The 27111-nt window shown below is 45.9% G+C and overlaps 1 protein-coding gene across 8 annotated transcripts in view; it reads left to right on the top strand.

Moving 5' to 3' along the window:
* Gmeb1 (glucocorticoid modulatory element binding protein 1) overlaps positions 1-18344 on the top strand; it is a 44035-nt gene extending 25691 nt beyond the window's left edge. For all 8 annotated transcript variants that reach the window (XM_076565302.1, XM_076565308.1, XM_076565309.1 and 5 more), the window contains 6 exons: positions 312-415; positions 3172-3329; positions 6380-6511; positions 7448-7585; positions 10734-10856; positions 14918-18344. In XM_076565302.1, coding sequence (XP_076421417.1) covers positions 312-415; positions 3172-3329; positions 6380-6511; positions 7448-7585; positions 10734-10856; positions 14918-15615 — 1353 coding nt within the window. In that variant the 3' untranslated portion in view covers positions 15616-18344. The remainder of the gene's footprint in view (positions 1-311; positions 416-3171; positions 3330-6379; positions 6512-7447; positions 7586-10733; positions 10857-14917) is intronic.
* The last annotated feature ends 8767 nt before the right edge of the window (positions 18345-27111 follow it).

Below are 27111 nucleotides of genomic sequence, written 5' to 3'. Positions count from 1 at the left end.
TTTAGCGCTACTTAGATTTCTTCAGTTTCTTGACCAGCCCCTGGAACACTAGACCCATCCCCCTGCTTCAGAATATAAGTGGATTTGTAGATACTATTTAGCATGTTTATTTCTTGTCCTCACTCACCCTCTGTAACTCTGTCCTAGGAAAGGACAGGTACTCAGAGGGGGAGAATGTTCGGTACCATAGGACGGGGTTGAGTGGCACTGATGTGGCTTATAGCATTGTCTGGGGTTTTGTGTAGAGCAAGTGGCGTTATTTCATTCTAAGTTCACACTGGCCCACTTTGGATTCTTCTTTTTTACTGTAGTTCAATGATCAATTGATCAGCCCCAAGCACTTTGTTCATCTGGCTGGAAAGTCCACTCTGAAGGACTGGAAGAGAGCCATCCGTCTAGGCGGCATCATGCTCAGGTGAGTGCTAGGACATCACATGCATCTCAATGCAGCACTTAGGGGAGAACCTTACACACCATTTGACCTTCATCGACTTTTCCATAACCTTTTTTTTTGCTTTGTGACATTAGGGTTGGAACCCAGGGCCTTGCACATGCTACATAAGCAGTCTACCACTGACTTATACCCCTGTAGCCTCTAACTATTAAATTAAACTAATTAACTTTTCCCAGCATCTACACTAGATTTCTCATTCTTTTTAGGTTTTTAAGTCTCATTTAGGTCCGTTTAGCCCAGAACTTGCTGTGTAGTCAAGGCTGACAGCAGCATGCTGGCTTAGGGTGCTGGTGTCAGGAGGTTGGACAGAATCTTCTTTTGACAGAGCAGCTCCGAGGAGCTGACTGTCCTCCCTGTCCTCCTCGCAGAGAGAGAGCAAAGCGAGGTGCTGAGTACGTGCACCAGCGGGACTGACAGCCTGGGGTAGCCTGTTCTAATAGAAGACCATGTTGAGAAAGAAAGACCAGGCGTAATGTTTGCCATTCGCCCTCCCGGTCTGCCAGACAGATGTCAGCGGATGGACTAGCCCTCGCCAGCAAGTTACCATTGTAGTTTTCCCCCTTGAATGCATTAGTTAGTCTCCCTTGAATGTTCACCTGCTGATAGAAAAAAATGTAAATGTAAAGCCCAGGGCTGGAGAGATGACTCAGATATTAAGAGTTCTGGCTGCTCTTCTAGGGGGCCTGGGTTCAGTTTCCAGCACCCACATGGCAGCTCTCAACTCTCTGTAACTCCAGTTCCAGGGGAATCCGACACCTTCTTCTAGCCTTCATGGGAACCAGATGTGCACATAGTAATAGACATACATGCAGGCAAAGCACCCATACACATAGAATTCTAAAAAACAAGTTTAAAGAATTTTCTTATTTGTTTTAATTTATGTGCATTGGTATTTTGCCATGGGTGTCGGGTCTCCTGGAATTGGAGTCACAGATAGCTGTGAGCTACCATATGGGTGGTGGGAATTGAACCCAGGTCCTCTGGAAGAGCAGCCAGTGCTCTTGACTACTGAGCCATCTCTCCAGCCCCCCTTAAAAACAAAAATTTTAAGGTCAAGAATTAGAAGTGTCCAGCCAGGTATGGTGGCACCTTTAATCTCGGCACATGGGAGGCAGAGGCAGGAAGATCTCAAGTTTAAGGTCAAGCGTAGAAACAACACACAGACAAGGAGCTGCTTCCATTGGGTACAATTTCTCAGGGGTAGAGACACATCCATAGTTGAAGGATTTGAGAGGAATGCCTTTCCTGTCCCTTCTGTTTTCTTCTTCTTTTTTTAAAGATTTATTTATTTCTTATGTATACAGTGTTCTGTCTGCACATATCCCTGCAGGCCAGAAGAGGGCACCAGCTCTCATTACAGATGGTTATGAGGCACCATGTGGTTGCTGGGAATTGAACTCAGGACCTTTGGAAGAACAAGCAGTGCTCTTATCCTCTGAGCCATCTCTTCAGCCCTGTTTGTTTGTTTTTGAGACAGGTTTTCTCTGTGTAGCAGTCCTGGCTGTCCTGGAACTCACTTTGTAGACCAGGCTGGCCTGGAACTCCCTGAGATCCACCTGCCTCTGCCTTCATTTCCTAAGTGCTGAGATTAAAGGTCTACGCCACTACTGCCCTGCCTCTAGGAAACTTCTACTTCTTCTTTTTTTTTCTTAAGGTTTATTTATTTATTTATTATGTATACTGTATTCTGCCTGCAAGTGTCCTTGCAGGCCAGAAGAGGGCACCAGATCTCATTATAGGTGGTTGTGAGCCATCATGTGGTTGCTGGGAATTGAACTCAGGACCTCTGGAAGAGCAGCCAGTGCTCTTAGCTGCTGAGTCATCTCTCTAGACCCATCTCTAGGAGACTTCTTGATTTTGTAAATTTTACTTACTTTTTGCTGTTCGATTGAACTGACAGCCTCCCACATGCTGGACAAGGAGTCTGTCGTTGTACCATGGCTTCTAGCAGCTAGACTCTAGTCCTTCACTGTTTTCCCTTCTCCTTCCTCCCCTCCCTTCATTCCTCTCTTGGCCTCTTTGTCTTCTGAAATGTTTTATCTCTAAAAGTGGCAATAAACTAGGCATTCTGGACCTGATACTAGCCAGGTGTGGTGGGTAGTGCCTGTCTCTTATCTCAGTTCTTTTTGTTTTGTTTTGTTTTGTTTTTTCCCAGACAGGGTTTCTCTGTGTAGTTTTGGTGCCTGTCCTGGATCTCTGTAGACCAGGCTGGCCTCAAACTCATAGAGATCCGCCTGCCTCTGCCTCCTGAGTGCTGGGACTAAAGGCGTGCACCACCACTGTCAGGCTTGTGTTTGTTTGTTTGTTTGTTTGTAAGACAGGGTTTCACTGTATAGCCCAGCATTGCCTGGAACTTGCTGTATAGACCAGGTTGACCTTGAACTCACTGGGCCTCTGCCTCTCAAGGGCCGGGACTTTGAGCTTTGGTTTTTAATGACATTCCTGACATTCTTAGTGTATCTAAAGCTTGGTGAAGAGTACTGATGCTGAGGAAACTCAGAAGAGAAGTGGTGGTCACTGTGGGCAGGACCGATGGACGTTTTATAATTCCAATTAGAATCTTCACAGTGCAGTGGCTTCAGATTTATTAGGCCCCGTTAATCTTGATCATGGACTCAGCAGATTGTTCCATCTGCCCCTTAGTTCCCATAGTTCCCATAGTTCCCATAGTTCCCATAGGTGAAACCCGGGCTCAACTGCTTCTTGTCTCTGGACAGGAAAATGATGGACTCTGGACAGATCGATTTTTACCAGCATGACAAAGTTTGCTCCAATACCTGCAGGAGCACCAAGTTCGACCTCCTCATCAGCAGCGCGAGAGCCCCCGTGCCAGGCCAGCAGACAAGTGTGGTGCAGACCCCCACCTCGGCCGATGGTAGGGGGTAGGACACCACCCGGAAAGCTACTGCCTACGCCAGCCCTTCCCTCCTCGCTCATCGGGTCTCCCTTAGGGTTTTGGTTTTGAGACCCTGTCTCACCATGTAGCCCAGGCAGGACTTGTACTTCCTGTGATTTTCTTGCTTCTGCCTCCCCAAACAAACAAACCACCATGCCTGAGTCCCTGGTATTTCTCTTTCCAGTACCTGTGAGCATGGATGTGCTTTTGTGCTGTGTTGTAAGGTATTACAGCAATCTCGGCTAGAGTCTAAGCCCTGGAAACAGATTCCTTTTTCCTCTTAAAATGACTCATTTTGTTTGGTTTGAGACTAGGTTTTTGTAGCCCAGGCTATCTAGAAACTCACTTTGTAGCCCAGGCTGACTTTAAATTCATGGCTGTTCTCCTCTCTCAACCTCTAGAATGTTGGGATTACAGGCTTAAATCACCTATGCCTAGCTTATTCTCTCTTCCTCTCTTTTTTTGGGGGGTGTTTTTAAAGACAGTGTTTCTCTGTGTCCCCCAGCAATCCTTTCTTTCTGCCTCCCAAGTGCTGGGATTAAAGGCATGTGCCACTATACTCAGCATGCCTGGCTATTTTAATTGATTCTATTTTGTTTGTTTGTTTTTTTCTGAGACAGGGTTTTTCTGTGTAGTTTTGGTACCTGTCCTGGATCTTGCTCTGTAGACCAGGCTGGCCTCAAACTCACAGAGATCAGCCTGGCTCTGCCTCGTGAGTGCTGGCAGGCACTAAAGGCATGCACCGCCGCCGCCACCGCCGCCTGGCTTTAATTGATTCTTGTTGGCCAACTCTCTTCCTTGTTTTTTCTTTTCTTTTTTCTTCTTCATCATCATCATCATCATCATCATCAATACTGCCTGTGCATGCTAGGCAGATTTTCTATCTCTAACTTAAATTTCCAGCATTCTTTGTTTGTCTTTGTTTTGATTTTTGAGACAGGGTTTCTCTGTGTAGTCCTGACTGTCCTGGAACTAGCTCTGTGGACCCAGCTGGCTTCAAACTCAGAGATCCGCCTGCCTCTGCCTCCCCAGTACTGGGATTAAAGGCGTGCGCCACCACCTGGCTTATTTCCAGCATTCTTCTTCCTTACAGTGCGTGCCAAGCATTAGAGAGATGTTCTGTACTTACAGGGCTTATTCAGTGCTCTCATTTTCCTGCCAGTCTCCAGGCGGGTCAAGGTTGAGTGGAGCCTTGGTAAGATTAGAAAGGTAGATTAGAATGACAAACATCTTCAAATGTTGAAGAGGCAGGTATCAGTGGCCGGGCTGAGCAGACCACTGCCTGAGTGAGCCCCAGCTTACCAACCTAGACTTCCTCACAGATGAGTAAATCGGGCCCACACTGACCCTCAGGCTTTGTTTGTTTACACGAGGCCTTCCTATAGAGCCCTGACTGGCCTGAATTTGCTATGTAGACCAGCTCAAACTTAGGGCCAACCTTCTGTTTTGTGTTGTTGCTGTTGTTTTGATTTGATTTGTTTTGAGACGTAGTCTGATCATGTAGTCCAAGCTGGCCTAGGACGCCTCCTGCATCCACCTCCTGAGTGCTGGGGTTCCAGGCCTGTGATACTATGCTCAACTGACTTTTAGTGCTTTTGAATTTGGGTCTGGGGCTCCTTCTTATCATCTAGGGGAGAGCGAGGAGGGAGGGAAAGAGAGGGATGAGAATATATATGAATATGAACTCTGGTGGATTTAGTCACGGCCTCTGGAGACACCACAGTTGTGTAAAATATGTCTCAGCTGCTACTATAAAGCCTTGGGTATGAGGGCACCAGGCTGGCCTTGGACTCACAACGACCTTTCTGCTTCAGCCTCCCAAGTGCTGGGATTATATATAATCCTGACCCACCTCACATGTCTTTGTGGGGTTAATTTTGGTTTAGTTTTTGGTGAACTCACAAATTCTGAGAGTAACCAATAGGAGAGTAAAAACCAAATCTCTCAGAGCCTAAGTGCTATTTCAGGAAAGTGTCTAGCGGAGAATTTTCATGCATTTGACTCTTTTGCTTAGAAAAGGAAGAATATTCCAAACTGATTGATTTTTATTCGTCAAACCTGACTTGATTGTCCATGCCCTACGATTTCCCTGGTTGCTGCTGTCCTCCGGTATATAGAGCTCACGTGTGTCTATATTGCTGTCTGAGCCACTTTGGTTTTTCTTAGTTCTTGTTCAGCTTTTTAGAGACAATTGAAAGGTAAAGTGTGTGAATGTGTGTGTTTTAAGATTTATTTGAATCGTGTGTGTATATGTGTGTCTGTGGTTTTTGTGCATGTGTATGGGTGTGTGTCTGTGTGGGTATGTGCATGTATATGTGGGTACCCATAGAAGACAACAGAGTTGGATCCCCTTAGAGCTGGAGTTACAGACAGTTGTGAACTGCCTGATATGGGTGCTGGGAACTGAAACACCAGTCCTCTGCAAGAGCAACATGTGCTCTTAACCACTGAGCCGTCTTTCCAGTTCCATGTCTGTGTCTATTATTCATGGATCTCTTATGTGATCTTTTTTTGTCTCTTGTTCTCTTGCTTTCTCATCTCAGGCTGGTTCATTAGCTCAGCTGGTTCATTAGCTCAGGCTGGTTCATTAGCTATGACAACTTCAGATATTCCAGATGCTTACTATCAAACATGTTTGTAGTAGGACTCATGACAAGTACACTGCTTTGAAATGATCCTAGGTCTTTCTCATCCTCAGGAAGTCTGCAGTGGGTGGCCTGACAGGCATACCTACCCTTAGTCACTTTCAAAAACATCTGCCTGCCTAGGAAGCAGACTGCTCTTGGAAGGTTTTGTTGTTCTTTTTTCTTTTTCTGTTCAGAGTAAAAAGAAAGCTTTTTCTTCGAAAGGCAAGTTTTCTTTAGAAAATTCTGTGTACATCCTGACTTACCTAGAGATCAGGATTTTAAAATATAGACACTAGGCAAGAGGCAGCATGCTAAAAATCACGTGGTCTTTCTGTCTTTGAGAGAGGATACTGACTTTTCCTCATAAAATTGATGGCTTTGTTTCTAACGGACCCTGCTTAGGTAACATCACACAGATTGCCATCTCAGAGGAGAGCATGGAAGAGGCTGGGCTGGAGTGGAATTCGGCTCTCACTGCCGCTGTCACCATGGCCACAGAGGAGGGCATCAAAAAAGAATCGGAAGAAATTTCAGGTACTTTCCTGTGTAGCCCCGCCCTCCCTGTAGCCCTGTCTTCCTGTTGGTGTAGGACCTCTTCTTATGTCTGCTCGTCTTCCGAATAGAGATGACTACTAACTATAGCTGGGATCACCTCCTTTTAAATTTCATTTTACACGTGGAGGGATTGAGATTTCAGGTGGCCCGAGACTGGTCATACAGTACTTGTCAGAGCTGAACTGTTTGCTTGTTGGACTCCATTGTCCGTGCTTTTCCTATTAGCAGCTGTCCCCATCTCTGGGTCATTTCTTAGGTAAATCAAACTTGGAGAAGTTAGAAGGAAAAATTAGGTAGCAGGTAGCATAAAGTGTATGACTATTAATTCCCTTATTGGGGACCAGGAAAAGCTTCATCACTTTCCCCTTCTTCTCATGGTTCATTTAATAAATCTCTGTTGCCTGTCTGACACTGTTGCTACTTGCTGGATACAGACATGAAGAGCCTTAGCTTCCACTAGGGAACCTGCAGGCCCTCCCCCCAGCTGTTTGGTTTAGTGTAGAACTAGAGGGAATATCTTTAATTAATATTTAGCTTAATATCTTTATTAGCTAACCTTTATAAAATTAAGTCTTATTTAATTGAAAGCAAAATTAAAATTGAATTATTCAAGTAATACTTAGTCTTAAATATTGAATGCCTGTTTAATATTTAACTGAATATCTTTATTGGACTGAGATGTCTGTTTTGATAGCCAGAATCATAACAAATCAAGGGCATGACAAATTGAGGCAGGCAATTATCCCAAGCCCCTAGTGACTGAAGGGGCTAATAATTAGTTTCCAACTCCTGGAGGCAGCCAGTCTTCCATGTTTTAGTACAGAATCCTTTGGAATTGGAATGAACATTACAGACAGGTGCTGAGGTGTCTGTGTAATACCTCTGTCTACCTTCTCTCTCCCCCTCTTGCACCAGAGGACACTTTGATGTTCTGGAAAGGAATCGCTGATGTGGGGTTGATGGAGGAGGTCGTCTGTAATATCCAGAAGGAGATAGAAGAGCTGCTCAGGGGCGTGCAGCAGCGGCTCCTCCAGGCTCCCTTCCAGGTCACAGGTAAGTGCACCGAGCCTGGTAATGGCCTTCAGTTTTGAATCCTCACGACTGTCTCACAACTGCCAGGCAAAGGTATCATTATCTTCGTTTTACAGATAAGAAAAGTAAAGCTCATAAAAGTTAAGTCATCATCTTTTGTGGTTCCTGACCGTGTTTTGTTCATTTATGTGGTCCTAGGGATTTAACGTGGCCTCAGCACACTGGGCAAGCACTCTTCTACTGAGGGCAGCCCCAGCCTTATGTTATTTTGTTCATGAACTGAGTTTTAAACTTTAGTTTGAGCCAGGCGGTGGTGTCTCAAAAACAAAAGAAAAGTTGTGCACCACCTTACCCCCCTTCAATTTTTTTTTTTTTTTTTTTTTTTTTTGTGACAGTGTCCCATGCGTCCCAAGCTGTCCTCTGACTTTATATAGCCAAGGTCAGCCTTGAATTTCCATCCTCCGACCTCCCCTACTGAGTGCTACCTAGAGGCCTGAGCCAGGAAATCCACCTTTACTTACATTTATTTGTTGGTTTGTTTGTTTCTTTCCTGGGAGAGGGCGGTATCCACATCATATGCATATGTGGAGGCCAGAGGACAATGCAGTTTTTCCTGTCTATCAAGCAGGTCCCAAAATCAAACTCAGATCTGTGGGCTTGGCAGCAAGCCCCTTTCCCTGCTGAGCCCTCTCACTGGCCCTGTGTACTTAGTGTTTGGGCCCTGGAAATGAAAGTAAGGACTTTGCATAGACCAAGGAAATGCTCTGTCACAGAGCTAACTCCCACCGTCGTGTAAATCAGTGTGTGCTTGGAATGTAACACACGCAGATAACACAGAAAGCTGAGGTGATTGTTTTCATAGTAGTTAAGAAAGGCCTTTGAGGACACTGACCTTTGAGCAGAATCTGAATTTTAGAAGTTAAGCATGTAATGAGCTGGGAGAAAAAAACTTTCAGGCAGAGAGATCAAAGATCTTGGAGTGACAATGTCTGGTGATTACAAAGAATTATAGGAAGCTGGGCAGTGGTGGCGCACGCCTTTAATCTCGCACTTGGAAGACACAGGCATGCCGATCTCTGTGAGTTTGAGTCCAGCCTGGTCTACAAAGTCTACAAATTGAGTTCCAGGACGTCCAGGGCTGTGTCACACACACACACACACACACACACACACACACACACACACACACACACACACACAGAATTATGGGAAAACCCAGTGTAACTGTTGCAACTGCATTGGTAAGGCTGAGGGTGCAGATGGGTAGGGCCTGTGTTGTTGTTTGTTGAGATAGGGTCTCTACATAGCCTTGGCTGTCCTGAAACTCACTATGGAGATCAGGCTAGCCTTACTATTATCTTTCCCTCCTGAGTCCTGGGAAAGGTATGTGCCACTACACCCAGCCATTTATTGGTTGTTGTTTTTTGTTTGTTTGTTTGTTTGTTTGTTTTTTTTTTTTTTTTTTTTTTTTTTTTTTTTTTTTTTTTTTTTTTGGTTTTTCGAGACAGGGTTTCTCTGTGTAGCTTTGCGCCTTTCCTGGAGCTCACTTGGTAGTCCAGGCTGGCCTCGAACTCACAGAGATCCGCCTGGCTCTGCCTCCCGAGTGCTGGGATTAAAGGCGTGCGCCACCACCGCCCGGCCTGTTTGTTTTGTTTTGTTTTGTTTTTGAGACAAGGTTTCATCTATAAATCAGGTTGCCCTTCAATTCCAGACAGTGATTTCACCTCAGCCTCCCAAATGCTGGATGACAGGTATGAGCTGTCATTCCTGGCCTATTAGATTATTTGGAGAAGGAGTCTCATCATGTTGCCCAGGCTGATCTCAAATTGTCTTGCTTCAGCCTTCAGAATAGTTGGGACTAGAACTGTCCATCACCACACCCAGATTTTACCATCCTGTTTTCTAAACATGGGTCAGAATTTATAACTAGATGCAAAATTTAGAGTTTTTGTTGTTCTTTTGTGGGGTTTTGTTTGTTTTAAGATGGGGTTTTACTATATAGCTTTGGCTATCCTGGAACTTGCTATGTTGACCCGGCTGGCCTTGAACTCACAGAGATCTGCCTGCCTCTGCCTTTCAAGTGCTGAGATTAAAGGCATGCGCCATTATGCCTGGATTTTTTTTTTTTAAAGATTATTTATTTCACCTATTTCTGTATTTTTGCTTTTTGTCTTTGCAATGGTAGGACAGGAGCAGCATGCTGCCGCTACCCAACCACTGTGTCATACCCTGCAATGGTAGGACAGGAGCAGCATGCTGCCGCTACCCTACCAGTGTGTCATCCCTGTTTGATTGTTTACGTAGGAAGATCTTCCCATGTGTTACAAACCAAAATTAAATACATATGATAAATCTGCCTTAAAAAACTTGCTAGCCAGGGTTGGAGAGATGGCTCAGCGGTTAAGAGCACTGGCTGCTGCTTTTCCAGAGGTCCTGAGTTCAATTCCCAGCAACCACATGATGGTTCACAACCATCAATAATGAGATTTGGTGCCCTCTTCTGGCCTGCAGGCAGAACACTATATACATAATAAATAAATAAATTAAAAAAAAAAAACACCAAAAAACTTGCTAGCCAAGCAGTGGTGATCCAAGCCTTTAATGTCAGCACTCAAGAGGCAGAGGCAAGCAGATCTCTATGAGTTTGAGGCCACTCTTGTTTACAGAAGGAGTTCTAGGACAGCCAGAGCTGTTACACAGAGAAACCCTCTCTCAAAAAACCAAAATGGGACAGACAGACAAACAAACAAACTGCCAGGCATGGTGCTAAGTGCCTATCACCCCAGAACTAAGGTTGTAGAAGTAGGAGTTCAGGGCTATCCTTGGCTAGTTTGAGGCCAGCCTGGGCAATGAGATCCTTTCTGAAAACTACCACCACCACCACCACCACCACAATTACTGAAATGTGTTTAAGAGAGTTCCATAATTTCTTTGTTCTTTTCCTTGTTGGGGGTGAGGGAAGGTGTGATCAAATCAGAGGCTCAGGCTGGCCTAGAACTCACTCTGTAGCTTAGGCTAGCCTTGATTACTGATCACACTGCCTCCATCTCCCGTGTTGGGATTACAAGCATGCAGCCCCACTCTGGGTTTCTGGGTTCTTTGAGATCTATGACGATCACATCAGGGGCTGTTTAGACTCCACAGGAGGCCTGTGCTTTGTTTCAAACAGATGCTGCTGTTCTAAACAATGTGGCACATACATTTGGCCTAATGGACACAGTCAAGAGAGTTTTGGACAACAGACGGAAGCAAGTGGAGCAGGGAGAGGGCCAGTTTCTCTACACCCTGGCAGGTACGTGGGCATGTGCTTGTCTTGCGTGCTGTTGGAGGGTTGATGTGTCACTAGGTATTCTAATAATCTCGGGAAGTTGGTGGCAGGAGACACCATCAGCTTTCCTTTTATTTCATTGTTGAGAGGGCTCTTTTAGCTAACTATAGATTTTGTACATTTTCCATTGTTTGTCATAGTCATAAACTAGGCTGGCTGAGTTGGTAAAATGTTGCCCCTGTACGCATGAGGACTTTATATTTGAATCCCCAATACAAACATGAAAAATTCAGGTTCAGGTCATGCATCTGCAGTCCCAGTATTGGGGAAAAGAAAACAGGTGGATGCCTGGAACTCATTGGCTGGCCAGCCTAGCCAAATTGAGGAGTTCCAGGTTCAGTGAGAGACCCTGTCTCAAACAATAAGGTAGAGAATCACCAAGGAAAACATCTAGTACCCACACACATGGGTACACCCCTACACAAACACATCCCTACACCACAAACAATAAATCCGTAAACAAAGCAGTCAGAAGCTATGAGCACCTAGGTCTTTTAATGCAGCTACTTTGTTCATTTCGAAACAAGGGTTTAGAACTACAATATGGGGTTGGGGGGTGGTGGTGGTGGTGGTGGTGGTGGTGATGGTGGTGGTGGTAGTGGTGGTGGCAGTGGTGGTGGTGGTGGTGGCGGCGGCGGCGGCGGCAGCAGCAGCGCACGCCTTTAATCCCAGCACTCGAGAGGCAGAGCCAGGTGGATCTCTGTGAGTTCGATGTCAGCCTGGTCTACAGAGTGAGATCCAGGAAAGGCACAAAGCTACACAGAGAAACCCTGTCTCAAAAAACAAAAAAGAAAAACTACAATATGGCATAAAATAGTCTCTATCTCTTCAGGCTCTTTAAGAACTTAAGGAAAAACAGATACCGAGACAAATAAACACAAGAAGACAGTTGGGGTTGTAGGTGTGATGGAAGAAGAAAGGGACTTTTCCCTTAGACCTGGAGAGAACTGAGAAGATTTGGAGGATGGAGCTAGAGCTTCGCTGTAGAACGTGTGCTTTTCATCTGCAGTGCCCTGGGTATGACCCCCGACCACTGCACAAGAGATAGGAAGAGGGAAGGAGAGAATATGAGGATAATTTTCGGGGGAGATGAAACAGGTTCACAGTGTAAATTGTGTAGAGGTGTGGATGAGCAGCCTTTGAGTAACACCGCAGACCACCTTCCAGACAGTTGAGAATCGAAAGGAAAGAAAAATCACTTTAGCATTGGTCTGGTGGTGCACACCTGTGTCTTCCCCGCTGCCCTGAAGACTGAGGAGGAAGAACCTGAGTTCAAAGTCTGCCTGGTCTATATAGCAATGTCAAGGTCTACCTGGACAATTTAGTGAAACTCTGTCTTTAATGAAAATAAAATGTAAAGAGGAAGCTATGGAGTAACTCACTATACAGAGCCCTTGGGTTCAACTGCCAGTACTGTCAAACATAAAAAGAGGAGACCAGTGGGCATGGTGATACATGCCTTGAATCTCAGCTCTGGGGAGGCACAGGCGTGCCAGGACAGCCAGGGCTACATAGAGAGACTTTGTCTCAAAAAAAAAAAAAAAAAAAAAAAAAAAAATAAGAAATTTTTAAAGAATTATTTAAAAAAGAAAGGAGAATAAGTAAGCTGAGTATTACACCCATAATGCCAGCAGTTGAGGGGTTGAAGCAGGGGGACTTGAGATCATCAGCCTGAGTCACATGACGGAGGCCTGTCTTTCAGGAAAAAGTCAGTGAGATGGCTCAGAGGGTGGAGGTTCCGCCACCAAGCTTGATGACCTGATGCCTGGACCCCACAGGGCGGGAGGAAACGGATTCCTGCAGACTGTTTTCTGATCGCCAATGCACGTGGCGGCACAGATATATACGCCAGTTCCCTGCAAAGTAAATGCCAACAACTTCTAGGAAAAGATCAGGTGTAGTGATGCATGACTGTCATCCTAGCAGTAGGGAGGTGGAGCCAGGAGAAACAGAAGTTCAAGACCATCCTTGGCTCCCTGTTGAGTTTGAGGGGCCTTTTAAGGCAAAAACAGGGAAGGAGATAGTAGTTGAGGTTTTTAAAGTGTTCCCTGCTCCCCACCCCCATGCTGGGGATCAGACCAAGGACTTCCTTCATGCTAGGCAAAAACTGTCCAGAGCTGTGTTCCCAGCATGCTTGAGGGTTAGTTTTATCCAGTTCCCATTTTTTTTTTTTTTCTTTTTTTGGTTTTTTCGAGACAGGGTTTCTCTGTGTAGCTTTGTGCCTTTCCTGGAACTTGCTTTGTAGCCCAGGCTGGCCTTGAACTCACAGAGAGCTGCCTGCCTCTGCTGGGATCAAAAGTATGTGCCTCCACTCCCCCAGCTGGTTTATTTTTTTTTTTAAATTTTTTTTTTTTAAAGATTTATATTTTTTTTTAATGTATACAGTGTTCTGCCTGCATGTGACCTTGCAGGCCAGAAGAAGGCACCAGATCTCATTACAGATGGTTGTGAGCCACCATGTGGTTGCTGGGAATTGAACTCAGGACCTCTGGAAGAGTAGCCATTGCTCTTAACTGCAGAGCCATCTCTCCAGCCCAAAGTTTTTTTTGTTGTTGTTTTTTGTTTGATTTTGGTTTTTCCAGACGGGTTTCTCTGTGTAGCTTTGCACCTTTCCTGGAACTCACTCTGTAGCCCAGGCTGACCTCGAACTCACAGAGATCTGCCTGGCTCTGCCTCCCGAGTGCTGGGATTAAAGGCATGCGCCACAGTCACCCGCCCGCGGGCTCCCCCCCCTCTCCCCCCCCCCCCCCCCCCCGTTTTAAATGTTCTTCTTTTTTGGGGGGTTCGAGACAAGGGTTTCTCTGTGTAGCTTTGGAGTCTGTCCTAAAACTCACTCTGTAGCCCAGGCTGGCCTTGAACTCACAGAGATCCACTTGCCTCTGCCTCCCGAGTGCTGGGATTAAAGTCTTGTGTCACTACCACCCAGCTTTAAATGTTCTTAAATGATAGATTTAATTGATAAAGTCAGGGAGCCAGCCAGTGTAGCTTATTTTTTGGTATTGTTAAGTTGCAGGCCAATGAGAGACTGTGTCTTGAAGGAGAGAGACACTTGTTTGTCCTCTTGTCTGCATGTGCATCCACATATGCATGCTCATACATGTCCACTTACACAGAAACAAACCACAAAAGGTAAAAGAAAAATGTTCAACTATGCCTCATAACTATGTTCAGTTGAAAACAGATACAGGTGTGGCTAAAAAGACAGCTCAGCCTTTAGCAGTATACTTCCTCCTCTCCCCGAGAATCTTAGTTCTGTTAGTGGTTCACAGCCATCTATAACTCCAGCTCTGGAGTATCCGATGCCCTCCCTGGCCTCGGCAGGCACCTGCACTCACACGTGCACTCACATGTACACACAGGCACACACATACAAATAGTTTAAAATTTAATTAAAAATATATATATTTATGTGTATGCTGGGAGATGTAGCTCAATGCTAAAGCGTGTCCTTAGTATGCTTGTGACCCTGGGTGTAAATCACATACTTGTGAAAAGGAAAAAGACCGTATGAGATTTCTTTGATTTGTATTTTGCCAAGAGGTGAAAAGTTTGTAGAGGAGCATGTTGGGTGAGTAAAGTCAGATCAGTTTTAGCCGGGCGGTGGTGGCGCACGCCTTTAATCCCAGCACTCGGGAGGCAGAGCCAGGCGGATCTCTGTGAGTTCGAGGCCAGCCTGGGCTACCAAGTGAGCTCCAGGAAAGGCGCAAAGCTATGCAGAGAAACCCTGTCTTGAAAAACCAAAAAAAAAAAAAAAAAAAAAAAAAAAAAAAAAAGTCAGATCAGTTTTAAGACTCTGAACTGTTGCCCCGCCCATAATCAGGCCATTCATTGCCATTACTGAAGGGTTAAAAAAAATCATCTCCACAAGTCATTCGGGAAACAGTGGTGTGACTTGCCTGAGGCTACACAGTGTAAAACCATGGCAGGACCCTGTGCCTCCTGACCCCCTGGCCCATGTTCCCAAGATGATTTCTTTCCACAAACTCTAGCTGTTTGTATGTTTTGTTTTGTTTTTTCCCCCATAGACTTGGAACGGCAGTTGGAAGAGCAAAAAAAGCAAGCCCAAGATCCTAGACTGAAATCCCAGACGGTTCAAAATGTGGTACTAATGCCTGTGAGCACCCCAAAGCCTCCGAAAAGACCCCGGCTCCAGCGGCCGGCCTCCACCACTGTCCTGAGTCCTTCTCCTGTCCAGCAGCCTCAGTTCACTGTCATCTCGCCCATCACCATCACCCCCGTGGGGCAGTCCTTCTCCATGGGCAATATTCCGGTGGCTACCCTCAGCCAGGGCTCCAGTCCTGTGACTGTCCACACGCTGCCTTCTGGCCCTCAGCTCTTCCGCTACGCCACAGTGGTTTCCTCTGCCAAGAGCAGCTCACCAGACACAGTGACCATCCACCCTTCATCAAGCTTGGCACTGCTAAGCTCCACCACTATGCAGGATGGGAGTACCCTGGGCAATATGGCCACCATGGTGAGCCCCGTGGAGTTGGTGGCCATGGAGTCTGGCCTGACTTCAGCAATCCAGGCTGTTGAAAGCACCTCGGAGGACGGGCAGACCATCATCGAGATTGACCCGGCCCCAGACCCTGAGGCTGAAGACACTGAGGGCAAAGCGGTCATCTTGGAGACAGAGCTGAGGACTGAGGAGAAAGTGGTGGCTGAGATGGAAGAACACCAGCATCAAGTCCACAATGTGGAGATTGTGGTCTTGGAGGACTAACTGGGGATGGGGGCCGAGAGCTATGTTTTGGTTTGGGATTTTAATTATGTTTATTTTTATCATTGTCCCACTCATTTCCACATAGAACCTTTTTTTTAAAAAAACAAACAAACTACAAAATCTTGTTGTAACTGACAATGTTGGGTTCCTCCTATCCCCTCACTGACAAATGGACAGAACAAGCTACCTTTCCAGAAGTTAGGAACAGGTCATCCGGTGTCCTACTCATCTTCCCCCAAGGAAGGTATTGCTTTTAGGGGAGGTGTCAAAGTAACCAGGAACCCTTTTCAGAATAGTCTGTTTGTATACACATGCATGGTTTCACTCTTGTAAAGACGCATTGACCAAACTCCGGAACACAGACCTGACAGCAGAAGACGACCGGCTCTCGCATGGATACAGAAATGCACTTGCCTCTGTGTCCTGGATATGGCCTCAGAGGCCAATGCAAAACTCTGAAACAAAAGGAAGTTGAACTCTGCTTAGAGCAGAGAGCAGCATGTCATCAGCAGCTTAAAACGGGAAGTCCTTTGACAAGGAGGGGGCAAGGAATGATCTTCCAGGGGTGCATCTGATGCCCCTCAAGCCCTTTGAGGGTTGGGTACCATTTTGAGAAGAGGCCAGTGATATGCAGAAGGCCACACAGCAATCAAGGGATTGTCACAGCTGTGCTTTTGGGATAGCTCACCTTGCCTCCAGCCTTGTCAAAGTGCTCACCCTCCTCACTGAGGATTATTAGTCCATTCCTTTGCAGACTGTGATACGGTGTAAATTGCTCTAGTTCTTGGACTGTGGCTTTCATGGGGTGGGGCTCCAAGGCCATCCATCATATTGGTTTCTTGACTCCAGGAATAGCAGAGTTCCTCATGCCGACCAGCTGCTATTTCTGGGAGCCCTGCCTACAAGTGGGTGTGGTGTGGTGTGGTGTGGTGTGGTGTGGTGGTGTGTATGTGTGTGTGTGTGTACATGTTTTGGCTTTGGAACCAAAAGCAGTCGCTCACTTGGTGCTTCCCCTTCTCTTCATCCTGCAGTCTCCGGATGCCATGCTCTGCAGCTTTTTGGCTGATTTGGAGAACAGGGACAGGTGCCTGCCTGCGTCATTCCCTGTGAGAGTCACTTCTGTTTATGCCGCAGATGCTTCTGGGAGATACCGAGCTCATAAAAAGGCGAAGGCTTGGCAGGGAAGACTGGAAACACCCCTAGCCTCTCCTGAGGCATGGACTAGATGTCTCCTGAGTGAGCAGGACCTCCTGGGAAAGAAACTTTGTCTGTGACAGCTCTCTGGGGTGGGGGCTTCTCCCCAAGTGCTGCTTGTCCATTTAGACCCGGGTCATTTTCCACGCGTGATCCTTTCTCTAGACCTTTTTCAGTGTTGGGGAAGAGTGGACAGTTTGTTTTCTTTAATTATATTGCTTACTGTCCTAGGGAAAATATAGACACTCTACAGATGACTTAAAGAATAGCCAGAAAAGCACACAGCTTAGGAGTTGGGACATTTATTATTTATTATTAAAAGTAAAATTTTGACCTTAGTTTCTTAAAAACAAATTAGAGAAGGATGCCTACCTAAACCCGTCTTCCTACCTGCAGGTTTCAGAAACTATAATCAACTGAAAACGTCCTTCCATCTCTTAGATGGCCATATATAGCCAGAGAAGCCCTCAGCTTTAAAGCTGGACTTTTCAGAACACCGAGTTGGGCTGGGGACAGAGCTCAGCTGGTAAAGAGCTCACCTAGCATGCGTGAAACCCTGGCTTCAGTCTCCACCGTGAAATCAACAGCCCAGGAGGTGTGGGGGGGAGCCTTTGATCCTTGGAAAGTAGAGACAGGAGACTCAGAAATTCAAGCTCTCTAGCAAGTTCAAGACTAACCTGAGATACATAAAATGCTGTCTCAAAACAAAAATCTGTTTTGAACAAGCTTTTGGTCCTTCATACATTTTTAGTGAAGGAACTGGAATTTATTTCCCTGCTTCCTTAGGTTTTCTGTTAATACATAAGAATTTTTATTACACTTATTTATGTGTGTGTGTGTGTGTGTGTGTGTGTGTGTGTGTGTGTGTGTGTGTGTGTGTGGTGGAAAGCTTGCTGTGGTGTCTATGTGGAGGTCAGAGAACAACCTGCAGGAGTCTCCTTCCATCATGTGTGTCCTGGGGATTGAACTCAGGTTGCCAGGCTTCGTGGCAAGCACCCTCGTCCTCTGAGCCATCTTGCCAGCCCTAAAAGTTCCAGGCTAAGTCTGAAACTATTACTTGAACCTAGAAAGCCACATCTCATTCTTGTTGTGCTCTTTAGGTCATTTCTCTTTCCCAGAGATGAGAGGACCAATTCAGGACAAGGGAGGAGCCCTAGAGAACAGAGACAGTCCTGCTCAGGTCCTTCCTTTTGCTCATTACAGCTGTTGGAGAATAAAGGTCGTGTGAGCACCATGCTTCCAAAGTCAGATGTCCTCTTGAGACAGAGCCTGTTTACTTTAATCATTCTGGCAGGTGGATTACATGAGCTTTGCTGTTTTACTGGTCTTCCAAATGCTGTCATTGCTAGCTGCTGTGGTACTCGTGAGGAAGAGATCTCTCAGCCCTGGTCTATATTATTTCAGATGGGGTGAGACCCATGCAAGTTACTGATGTGTGAATAGGCAGTTGCAATGAAATTACTCCTCAGGCTGACTTGATGGTAGCTATCTTTTCTCTAGCCATTCATTAAATAAACATTTGTAAGTACCATGTATGTATAAGTACTGCACGCTAACCGATTGCGCCACCGGAGCCTCAGGAAGTACCATGAAGATGAAGCTTTTATGCTAGACATTGACTTTGCAGACAATCCCTGTTCTCAAGGGGTTCATACCCAGACCTCATCTGCAGTTAACTGCACTTCATTGTCTTTGATTTCTTTTGTAATCCTATTTTATCTTCAGCATTGAGAAACCTTCTGAGACCTCAGTTCCTAGGTTTCGGCAGGATGGCAAAGTCACAGAGGTGAAGCCACTCCTAGAGAGCTACTACATCAAATCATCATGTTGGGGTGAGTGTAGCCTTGGGCTGTTGGCCTGGAGTTAAGGACAAAAGATCAAGCACCTGACTCAGCTTGGAGTGTGAATGAGGATCAGCAAATCTGAGACAGTCATATGTGCACAAGCTTATTTTCAAATACTTGGACTGTGGGCTGCGTATACAAGAGTAGAATTCTCTAGCCCCACTTGATACTTCTGCTGGGACACCCAGGTCCTCCTCAGTCAGTGACACAGTGTCTACTGGAATCACCCACTGGAGAAAGGGGCACACCTGAGCTGGTAACCATCAGATGGGACCTGGAGCTTGATCTGGGGCGTGGCTGGGCTTTCCCTGGTAGAGGTGAATCTCTGAACTTTACTGCCAAGTGTTTTTGTTTTTTGAGACAGGGTTTCTCTGTGTAGCTTTGCACCTCTCCTGGAACTCACTTGGTAGTCCAGACTGGCCTTGGACTCACAGAAATCCGCTTGGCTCTGCCTCCCAAGTGCCGGGATTAAAGACTTGCACCACCACCACTGCCTGGCCCGGCTAAGTGTTTTTCAAAAAGGCCTTACTGTGCACTTGCCTAGTCCCTGATCCTGCTTGGCTCCTGCCCTGATGTCCTGTTCTTGCTCTCTCTCTCTCTGTCTCTCTCTTTTTTTCTAGACAGGGTCTCTGTGTAGCCCTGCTTGACCTAGAATTAGCTCTGTAAACCAGCTTGGCCTAAGTGCTGGGATTAAAGCATGTGCTCACCACACCTGTTACTCCTCAATTTCTAGGCTTCCAGGGGGTGGTGTGGCATGCTTACCTATAATCCCAGCACTAGGGGGCAGATGCAGGAGGATAGCCTCAAGACATTGCCTCACAAAACAAAAATTTAGGCTCCCACACCCCAAAACAAAAAACTGCTTTGCTTTTTTGTGCCTCCCCCATGGACAATAGCCATTCAAGATTCAAAACCACTTCAGTGTGTACTTCCCTCCACACCCTGCCAAGGTAGTAGGGGGAACCAGTATTAATGAAAATACCTTGGAAATTAATATTCAGGTGATTCTTTTAATGTTGCTGTTTTATCCCAGGTCACAAAAGACACTGAAGGTAAGTGTGTATGGAGAGTACTGGTTTTATTTACTAAAAATTTACAGTGTGTGTGTGTGTGTGTGTGTGTGTGTGTGTGTGTGTGTGTATGTGTGTGTGTGAGATGCCAGGGTACACAGTGTCTTGGTCAAATGATAACTATCAGGAGTCAGTGTGCTCCCTCCACGATGTGGGTTCCAGGCATCAAATTCAGTTCACCAGGCTTGGCAGGCAGACACTTTTATTTATTTATTTATTTATTTTTATTTATTTATTTTTCCTTTCCAGAGCTGAGGACCGAACCCAGGGCCTTGTGCTTGCTAGGCAAGCGCTCTGCCACTGAGCTAAATACTCAACCCTAGGCAGACACTTTTAATCACTGAACTGTTGCTGGCCCAAGACGTTTGTTTTAGTTTTTTAAATTTTTATTTTATGTCTATAATTTTTTTCTTGTGCCAGGTGTTGGTGGCGCACGCCTTTAATCCCAGCACTTGGGAGGCAGAGGCAGGTGGATCTCTGCGAGTTCGAGGCCAGCCTGGGCTACAGAGTGAGTTTCAGGAAAGGTGCAAAGCTACACAGAAAAACCCTGTCTCAAAAAAAATTTTTTTTCCTTGCAAATATGTTTGTGCACTATATGCATGCCTGATGTCTGAGGAGGTCAGAAGAGGGTTTCAGATCCCCTGGAACTAGAGTTAGTGATGTTAGTCACTATGTGGGTGATGGAAATCCAACCCAGGTTCTCTGGAAGAGCAAATGTTCTTAACCACTGAGCCATCTCTTCAGGTGATATTTAATTAGCAAAAGTCCATCGTGAAATACTGAGTCCCTGAGTCAGAACTGATCCAGAATGGAGGACTATCTAGGGGGTAGAAAAGGCACCCCCCCCTAAAAAAAAGGTTGAATTCTGAAAAAAGAATGAAGTGGTTTGTTTTAGTCAATATTTACTGAGGATCAAGTCAGTGAGAGGAAGTCAGACTCAGGCTACCCCCTGCACTTCCAGAAGGTTTCCTAGTACAGGTGATCACTGGGAGGCGAGACAGATCCCGTCCACCTAGAATCATTCTTCCATGGGAAATCCTGCTGCAGAGATAGGAGTGTGCTTCAACAGCCCTTGCCTGGCAAGCACTGGAATTCTAATACAGTCTGTAATATGCTAATGAACAACCAAGGTAGGCCAGGTGGGGTGGGTCCTACCTGAAACCCAACTCTCCAAACAGAAGCCGGAAGAGCTTGAGTTGAGATCTACAGGATCTTGGGTTCTACAGGAAAATCCTGTTTTAAACAAGCAAGCACCAAGAACCAAGTTTGCCGGTGACTCCAGGGGATTCTTTCTACCACATCTTCTTCTGCAACATCTGTTCTCCATTCTGAGTCCTTGCCACATGTCCTTCTCAGTCCTGAAGCCCTTCCCCAGCTTGAGTTACCACAATTGGAAGATTTATTTTCAAATCACCCAATCCACACTTCTATACCATCCTTCCTCTTCAGCTCTTGCTTTTAGGAGCCATAGTTTGGTTCCCAGGTTCTGCCGAGTTAGTAGCTGTATGTCTATGTTTGTTCATTAGTATATTTTTAAGATTCATTTATATATTTTATGTATAAAGGATAGGTGTTTTATCTGCATGTACATCTGCACATCAGAAGAAGGCATCACATCCCATTGGACTAGAGTTATAGATGGTTGTGAGCTGCTGCGGGGGGGGGGGGGGGGCACACGGACGGACGGACGGACGGACACGGGGACTGGGAATTGAACTCAGAACCTGTGCAAGAGAGATCCGCCTGCCTCTGTCTCCTGAGTGCTGGGATTAACTGCTTGTACCACCATTGCCCCACTTTCAGACCTCTTGAGAGAGAGAATCTCATTAAGTTGCCCAGGCTGACCTTGGAGTTCCTAAGAAGCAGTAGTGAGCAGCCCACGCCAGGCTTGGTTTTGAAATACCTCTTGTCATGTGCTGTGTGCACACAGTAAGTTTCCCAGAACAAACAGATTCTGAAAGCATATCTGGGCCGGGGGAGATGGCTCCCAGGGTAAGAGTATTTACTGTGCAGCCTTGAGACTTAAGTTTGAATTCCAGCATCCACGCCAAAAGCTTGAGGAGGCCTCATACACACATATATCCCCACTGTTGTGTGGGCAGAAACAGGAGGGTTGGTAGGGCTTGCAGGCTGTGGGTGCAGCTCCAGGTTCAGTGAAATACCCTGTCCCAAAGAAATAAGGTGAAGAGTAACAGAGCAGTGCCCCTGACCTCTTCCTCGGGTAAGCATTTCTGCATACTCATGTATACCTGCATGTCCAAGTATAGAACACACACACACACACACACACACACACACACACACACACACACACACACACACTAAAGCCTATCCTTTACACCCGCTTCATTTTCTACCCAGGATCATGACCTGTGTTCAGACACACCTCAATTTCTAGATAAATAACTTCTGCTGTGTAGAATTCCTACTTCGCAATTACCTGAAATTTCTCTTATTTCTTGTAAGCTGCTCAGCTGTAACTGAACTCTGCCTTGTAAAATTGCCTCTGTGTTCTCACGCATCTCTAGTCTTCTGATAGCCACAGCTTAGAACATGCTCTGTATGGTCTGTCAACCATGTGGGAACAATGATGAACAATATGTTTGGATATATAAACATATATATATACATATATATATATCAAACATTCGTTCCCAGAAATCCAAACTAAAAGGTAGGTATGTTGCATGCCTGTAAGCCCAGCACTCAGGAGCTCCAGGCAGGACTTGAACCTCAAAGACAGTGTTAGCTACATCCTGAGTTGGAGGTTAGCCTGGTCTATGTGAGGTCCTGCCTCAAAACAAGCAAAAACAAAACCAACCACCAGAAGTTCTGATAACAGTATTTCCTCACAGAGCCCTTGAGACATGGCTTAGTTGGGGCCTGGCTTCTTCCTAGGTGCCACCAACCGCTGTGACAAACCACCATTTCCTTATATTGGCAGGATATTGTTTTCCTTCCGCATCCCCTTAGTCAGTCTTCGCCCAGATAAGTGCCAGGCTCATCTCCTTATTTCTTTCAAATCCCTGTTCACATGTTAGCTTCTCAGAGAGGGCTTTCCTAAGCACCCACCCCAGGAAAACCGGCGGCTTCTTCCTGCCCTTGCTCTGTGCTTCCTGTTTTCCTTCACCCTGCTTTTTTTTTTTTTTTTTTTGGTTTTTCAAGACAGGGTTTCTCTGTGTAGCTTTGCGCCTTTCCTGGAACTCACTTGGTAGACCAGGCTGGCCTCGAACTCACAGAGATCCACCTGCCTCTGCCTCCCAAGTGCTGGGATTAAAGGCATGCGCCACCAACGCCTGGCTTGTTGTTGTTTTGAGACATGGTCTCTCTCTCTATCTCTGGCTGTCCTGGAACTTGTTATATAGACCAGGCTGGCCTTCAACTCACAGAGATCTGCTTACCCCTGCCTCCCATGTGCCCCTATTCCTGACCCAGGCTATTGAGCAGCGCAGGATGGTACACACCTTTAATACCAGCTTGGAGACAGGAGACAGGAGTGGATGGATTCTTTTTTTTTTTTTTTTTTTTTTGGTGACTCCAATACTTTTAAAAGAAAAGCTATTGTAAACAGTTTTTATTTATGTATATGTATATGTATGCCATGTGTGTGCAGGTGTCCTGGGAGGCCAGAGGAGGGTGACAGATCTCTCCTGGAGTTGGAGTTACAGGTGGTTCCCAAGCTGCCTGACATCAGTTCTGGGAACACAACTTCATGGAACTTGGGTCCTCTGGGCAAGCAGGGAAACAGTTTTTAAATCCTAAAACAACTTCCCATAGACTTTAACAAAGTATCAAACACCTTTTTTCTGTATGGGAGAAGAAAGACTTCACTATCAAGGATATTGGAGGATAAACACTGGGTAAGAAAGATGATATACTTCACACAAAATCAAACACGTTTAGGGTGGTATGGCCTCTGAGGAAAGATTACATTTCAGGCACAAAAAACTGAGGACATAACTCTGTGGTAGAGTGCTGTCTACCTTGGGCAGGGCCTTGGGGTCCTATCCCCAACATCACTGACAGAGAACAAAACCACTGGGTGGTGGAGCACGCCTTTAGCCCTAGCACTCAGGAGGCAGAGGCAGGTGGATCTCTGTGAGTTCGAGGCCAGCCTGGTCTACAGAGCGAGATCCTCTCTGAAAAAACAAACACACCAAAAAACCATGAGAAAGAACATTTTGCCTGCATGTATGTAAATGGACCACACGCATATACCAGATCCCCTGGAATTAGAGTTATAGGTGGTTGTGAGCCACCGTGTGGGAATCAAACCTCGGCCTTTGAAAGAACAATAAGTGCTCTTCTTCTTCCTTTTCTTCTTCTCCTTCTTCTTCCTTTCTTCTTTCCTTCCTTCCTTCCTCCCTCCCTCCCTCCCTCCCTCCCTCCCTCCCTCCCTCTCTCTCTCTCTCTCTCTCTCTCTTTCTTTCTTTCTTTCTTTTGGAGACAGGATTTCTGTAGTTAGTCCTGCTGTCCTGGAACTTACTACTTAGACCAGGCTGGCCTTGAACTCTTGAGATCCTCCTGCCTCTGCCTCCTGAGTACTGGGATCAAAGGCGTGCACCACCACCACCACCACCACCACCACCACCACCACCACCACCACCATCACCACCACCACCATCACCACCATCACCACCACCACCCGGCTATTATCAACTCTTTTACTTCCCCCAACAGTTTCCCTTCCCTCCTCTCCTCCCAGTCTCAATCCCCCACCGCTGTCCCTCCCCCGACTCACTCCTCGTCAGTTTCTCTTCAGAAGAGGACAGGACTCCCATAGATATATATCAGCCTAACATGGCATGTCAGGTTGCAGTAAGACCAGGCATCTCCCCTCATATTAGGGCTGGATTAAGCAACCCAGAAAGAGGAAAGGGGTCCCAAAAGCAGGCAAAAGAATCAGAGTCAGAGCTGGGCTGCGGTTGTGCATGCCTTTCTTTATTCCCAGTGCTCAGGACACATGAGGCAGGCAGATCTCTGTGGGCCCGAGGCCAGCCTGGTCTACAAAAAAAAAAAAGTCAGAGACAGCTACCACAAGAAAACCCACAGAAGCAACTAATCTTTCTACCCACAACTGAGTTTATTTATCTATTTATTTATTTTTGTTTTTTTGAGACAGAATTCACTGTGTAGCCCTGGCTGTCCTGGAACTCACTCTGTAGACCAGACTGGCTTCGAACTCACAGAGATCCACCTGCCTCTGCCTCACAAGTGATGGGATTAAAGGCATGCGCCACCACAGCCTGACGAATTTATTTAATTTTTAATCCTGTGTGTATGCGTGCACATGTCTGTGTGTTGTTGTTGTGGAGACCAGAATCTCTCTAGTCCCTGTAGGTTTTAGAGAGACTCTCATGCAGACGGGATTGGCCTTGAAGTCCTAATCTTCCTGCTTCTACCTCCTAAGTACTGGTGTGACAGGCGTGGCCCACCATCCCTGCTTAGATTTCTGGTCTGTCTACAAGTCAGCTCACAGGACCACTGAGTTTGCTGCCAGTATTTTTTGTCTAGATTCAGTGGAATGATCTTCCTAATTCCTCATCTCTTTTTTTCCCCCACAATGCACTGGGACCTCTTATGCTCTTAACCTTTTATTGGCCTATCAAAATTTGTAACAAGTGCAGGGCGGCGGTGGTGGCGCACGCTTTTAATCCCAGCACTCAGGAGGCAGAGGCAGGCAGATCTCTGTGAGTTCGAGGCCAACCTGGTCTACAGAGCGAGTTCCAGGAAAGGCGCAAAGCTACACAGAGAAACCCTGTCTCAAAAAACCAAAAAAAAAAAAAAAAAAAAAGTAACAAAAGAGTGAGGTCCTTAGCTGGGCAGTGGTGGCACACTCATATAGTCCCAGCATGCAGAGGTAGTCAGATATCTGTGAGTTCAAGGCCAGCCTGGTTTACAGGACAGCCAAGACTACACAAAGAAATCCTTTCTCAAAAAAAAAAAAAAATACAAAAATACAAAAACCAAAGAACCAAAAACAAAAACAAACGGAAACAAAAAAGAATGAAGTCCTTATGTCTTTTCTGCTTAATTCTCCAGTTTCATCCGGTGCCACCCTCTCTGTCATCATGTGCCAGCCGTGGCAACCTATCAGTCCTTACCAGTGCCAGCCTCTTCCTCATTTAGGGTCTCTGCACACACTCTTGCTGGCTTCCTTCCTTGTCTGCCCAATAACTCATGGTCCTTCAGGTCTGAGCTAAAGCGCCTTCCCTGGTGACAACTTCCCTGCTCTTCTGAAGAGGTCATTTGCCTGTGCTTCCTCAATGCCCTTTGCACAGCTATAACTGAATCACTTTGAATAACTATTTGCATGGTCTCAATTTCCTTAACTAGCCTATGAACTCCACGGGAAAGGGAACTGTAAGCCTTTCTCCCCAGCACGTTGCCTAGCCCTCGGTAGCTCCAGTTAAAAATCCAGTGGAGGGCTCACACAAGAACCTAAACCATACAGTGTTCCTCTCTCCAAGCCCTAAAATACTATCACTCACCCCAGACTTCCCTTCCGTCTTCCCAGTGATTAGACATATCAGTTTGTTATGTTCTGTTTATTCAGGAGTCTTTGAAAGCCAATCTGGTAAACTAACCCAGGGTTAGTATTACTCTTCCCCCCCAGGGAGATTTTAGCATTTAACTGGGGACTCCTGCAGAGAAGGTGATCTCACAGGAGCTAATCAAAACTTCCTGTACCATGAAGATACTGTTGGAAGCCCCGCCTCCACCTCTTCATGGGATCACTCGGAAGGAAAGGAACCTACAGTGTACCAGACATTTTCTAATGCTTGCAGTTGTTTTTGTTTTTTTTTTTTTTAACCTTTATTTTTGTGACAAACTTGTTAGGCAGGTGGTATTAGCCTCTGCCTTAAAGGCGGGAATCCGAGACAGGTGTAATAATTTCCCAGTGTTGTACATGGGCCAGGGAGATCAGTACTTAGACTCTCTTGCTCTCAGGATATGACTCCTGATCTAATTCTTTTTACAAAACCATGCTGCCTCCAAGTGTAGGCAACTGCTGATACAATTTATACACAAACCTGGGCTGTGGGGTTAACTGGCTGATTTCCTTTACTTATTAGACTTCTCTCGTTCCCTCTGTGAGATCTCCAGCCCCAGCCTCGCCATCCCTACTGGAAGTCCTTCACCTTAGATGCCTGCTCTTGTTCACTTTGACCATAAATGTGAGAACAGGCAGAAAATAAGTGCTTTGTACTTTGAGCAGATTTATGAATTAAAATCCAAGATTCTTTGGGAGTTTTTTGTTTGTTTTGTTTCGAGACAGGTTTCTCTGTATAATATCCTGGCTGTCCCTGAACTTTGCTTTGTAGACCAGGCTGGCCTCGAACTCACTGAGATACACCTGCCTCTGCCTCCCAAGTGCTGGGATTAAA

Source organism: Peromyscus maniculatus, chromosome 2 (genome assembly GCF_049852395.1).
Source record: "Peromyscus maniculatus bairdii isolate BWxNUB_F1_BW_parent chromosome 2, HU_Pman_BW_mat_3.1, whole genome shotgun sequence".
NCBI lineage: Eukaryota > Metazoa > Chordata > Mammalia > Rodentia > Cricetidae > Peromyscus > Peromyscus maniculatus.
Note: the sequence above shows the minus strand (reverse complement) of the source record. Positions and strands in the feature narration are given on the sequence as shown.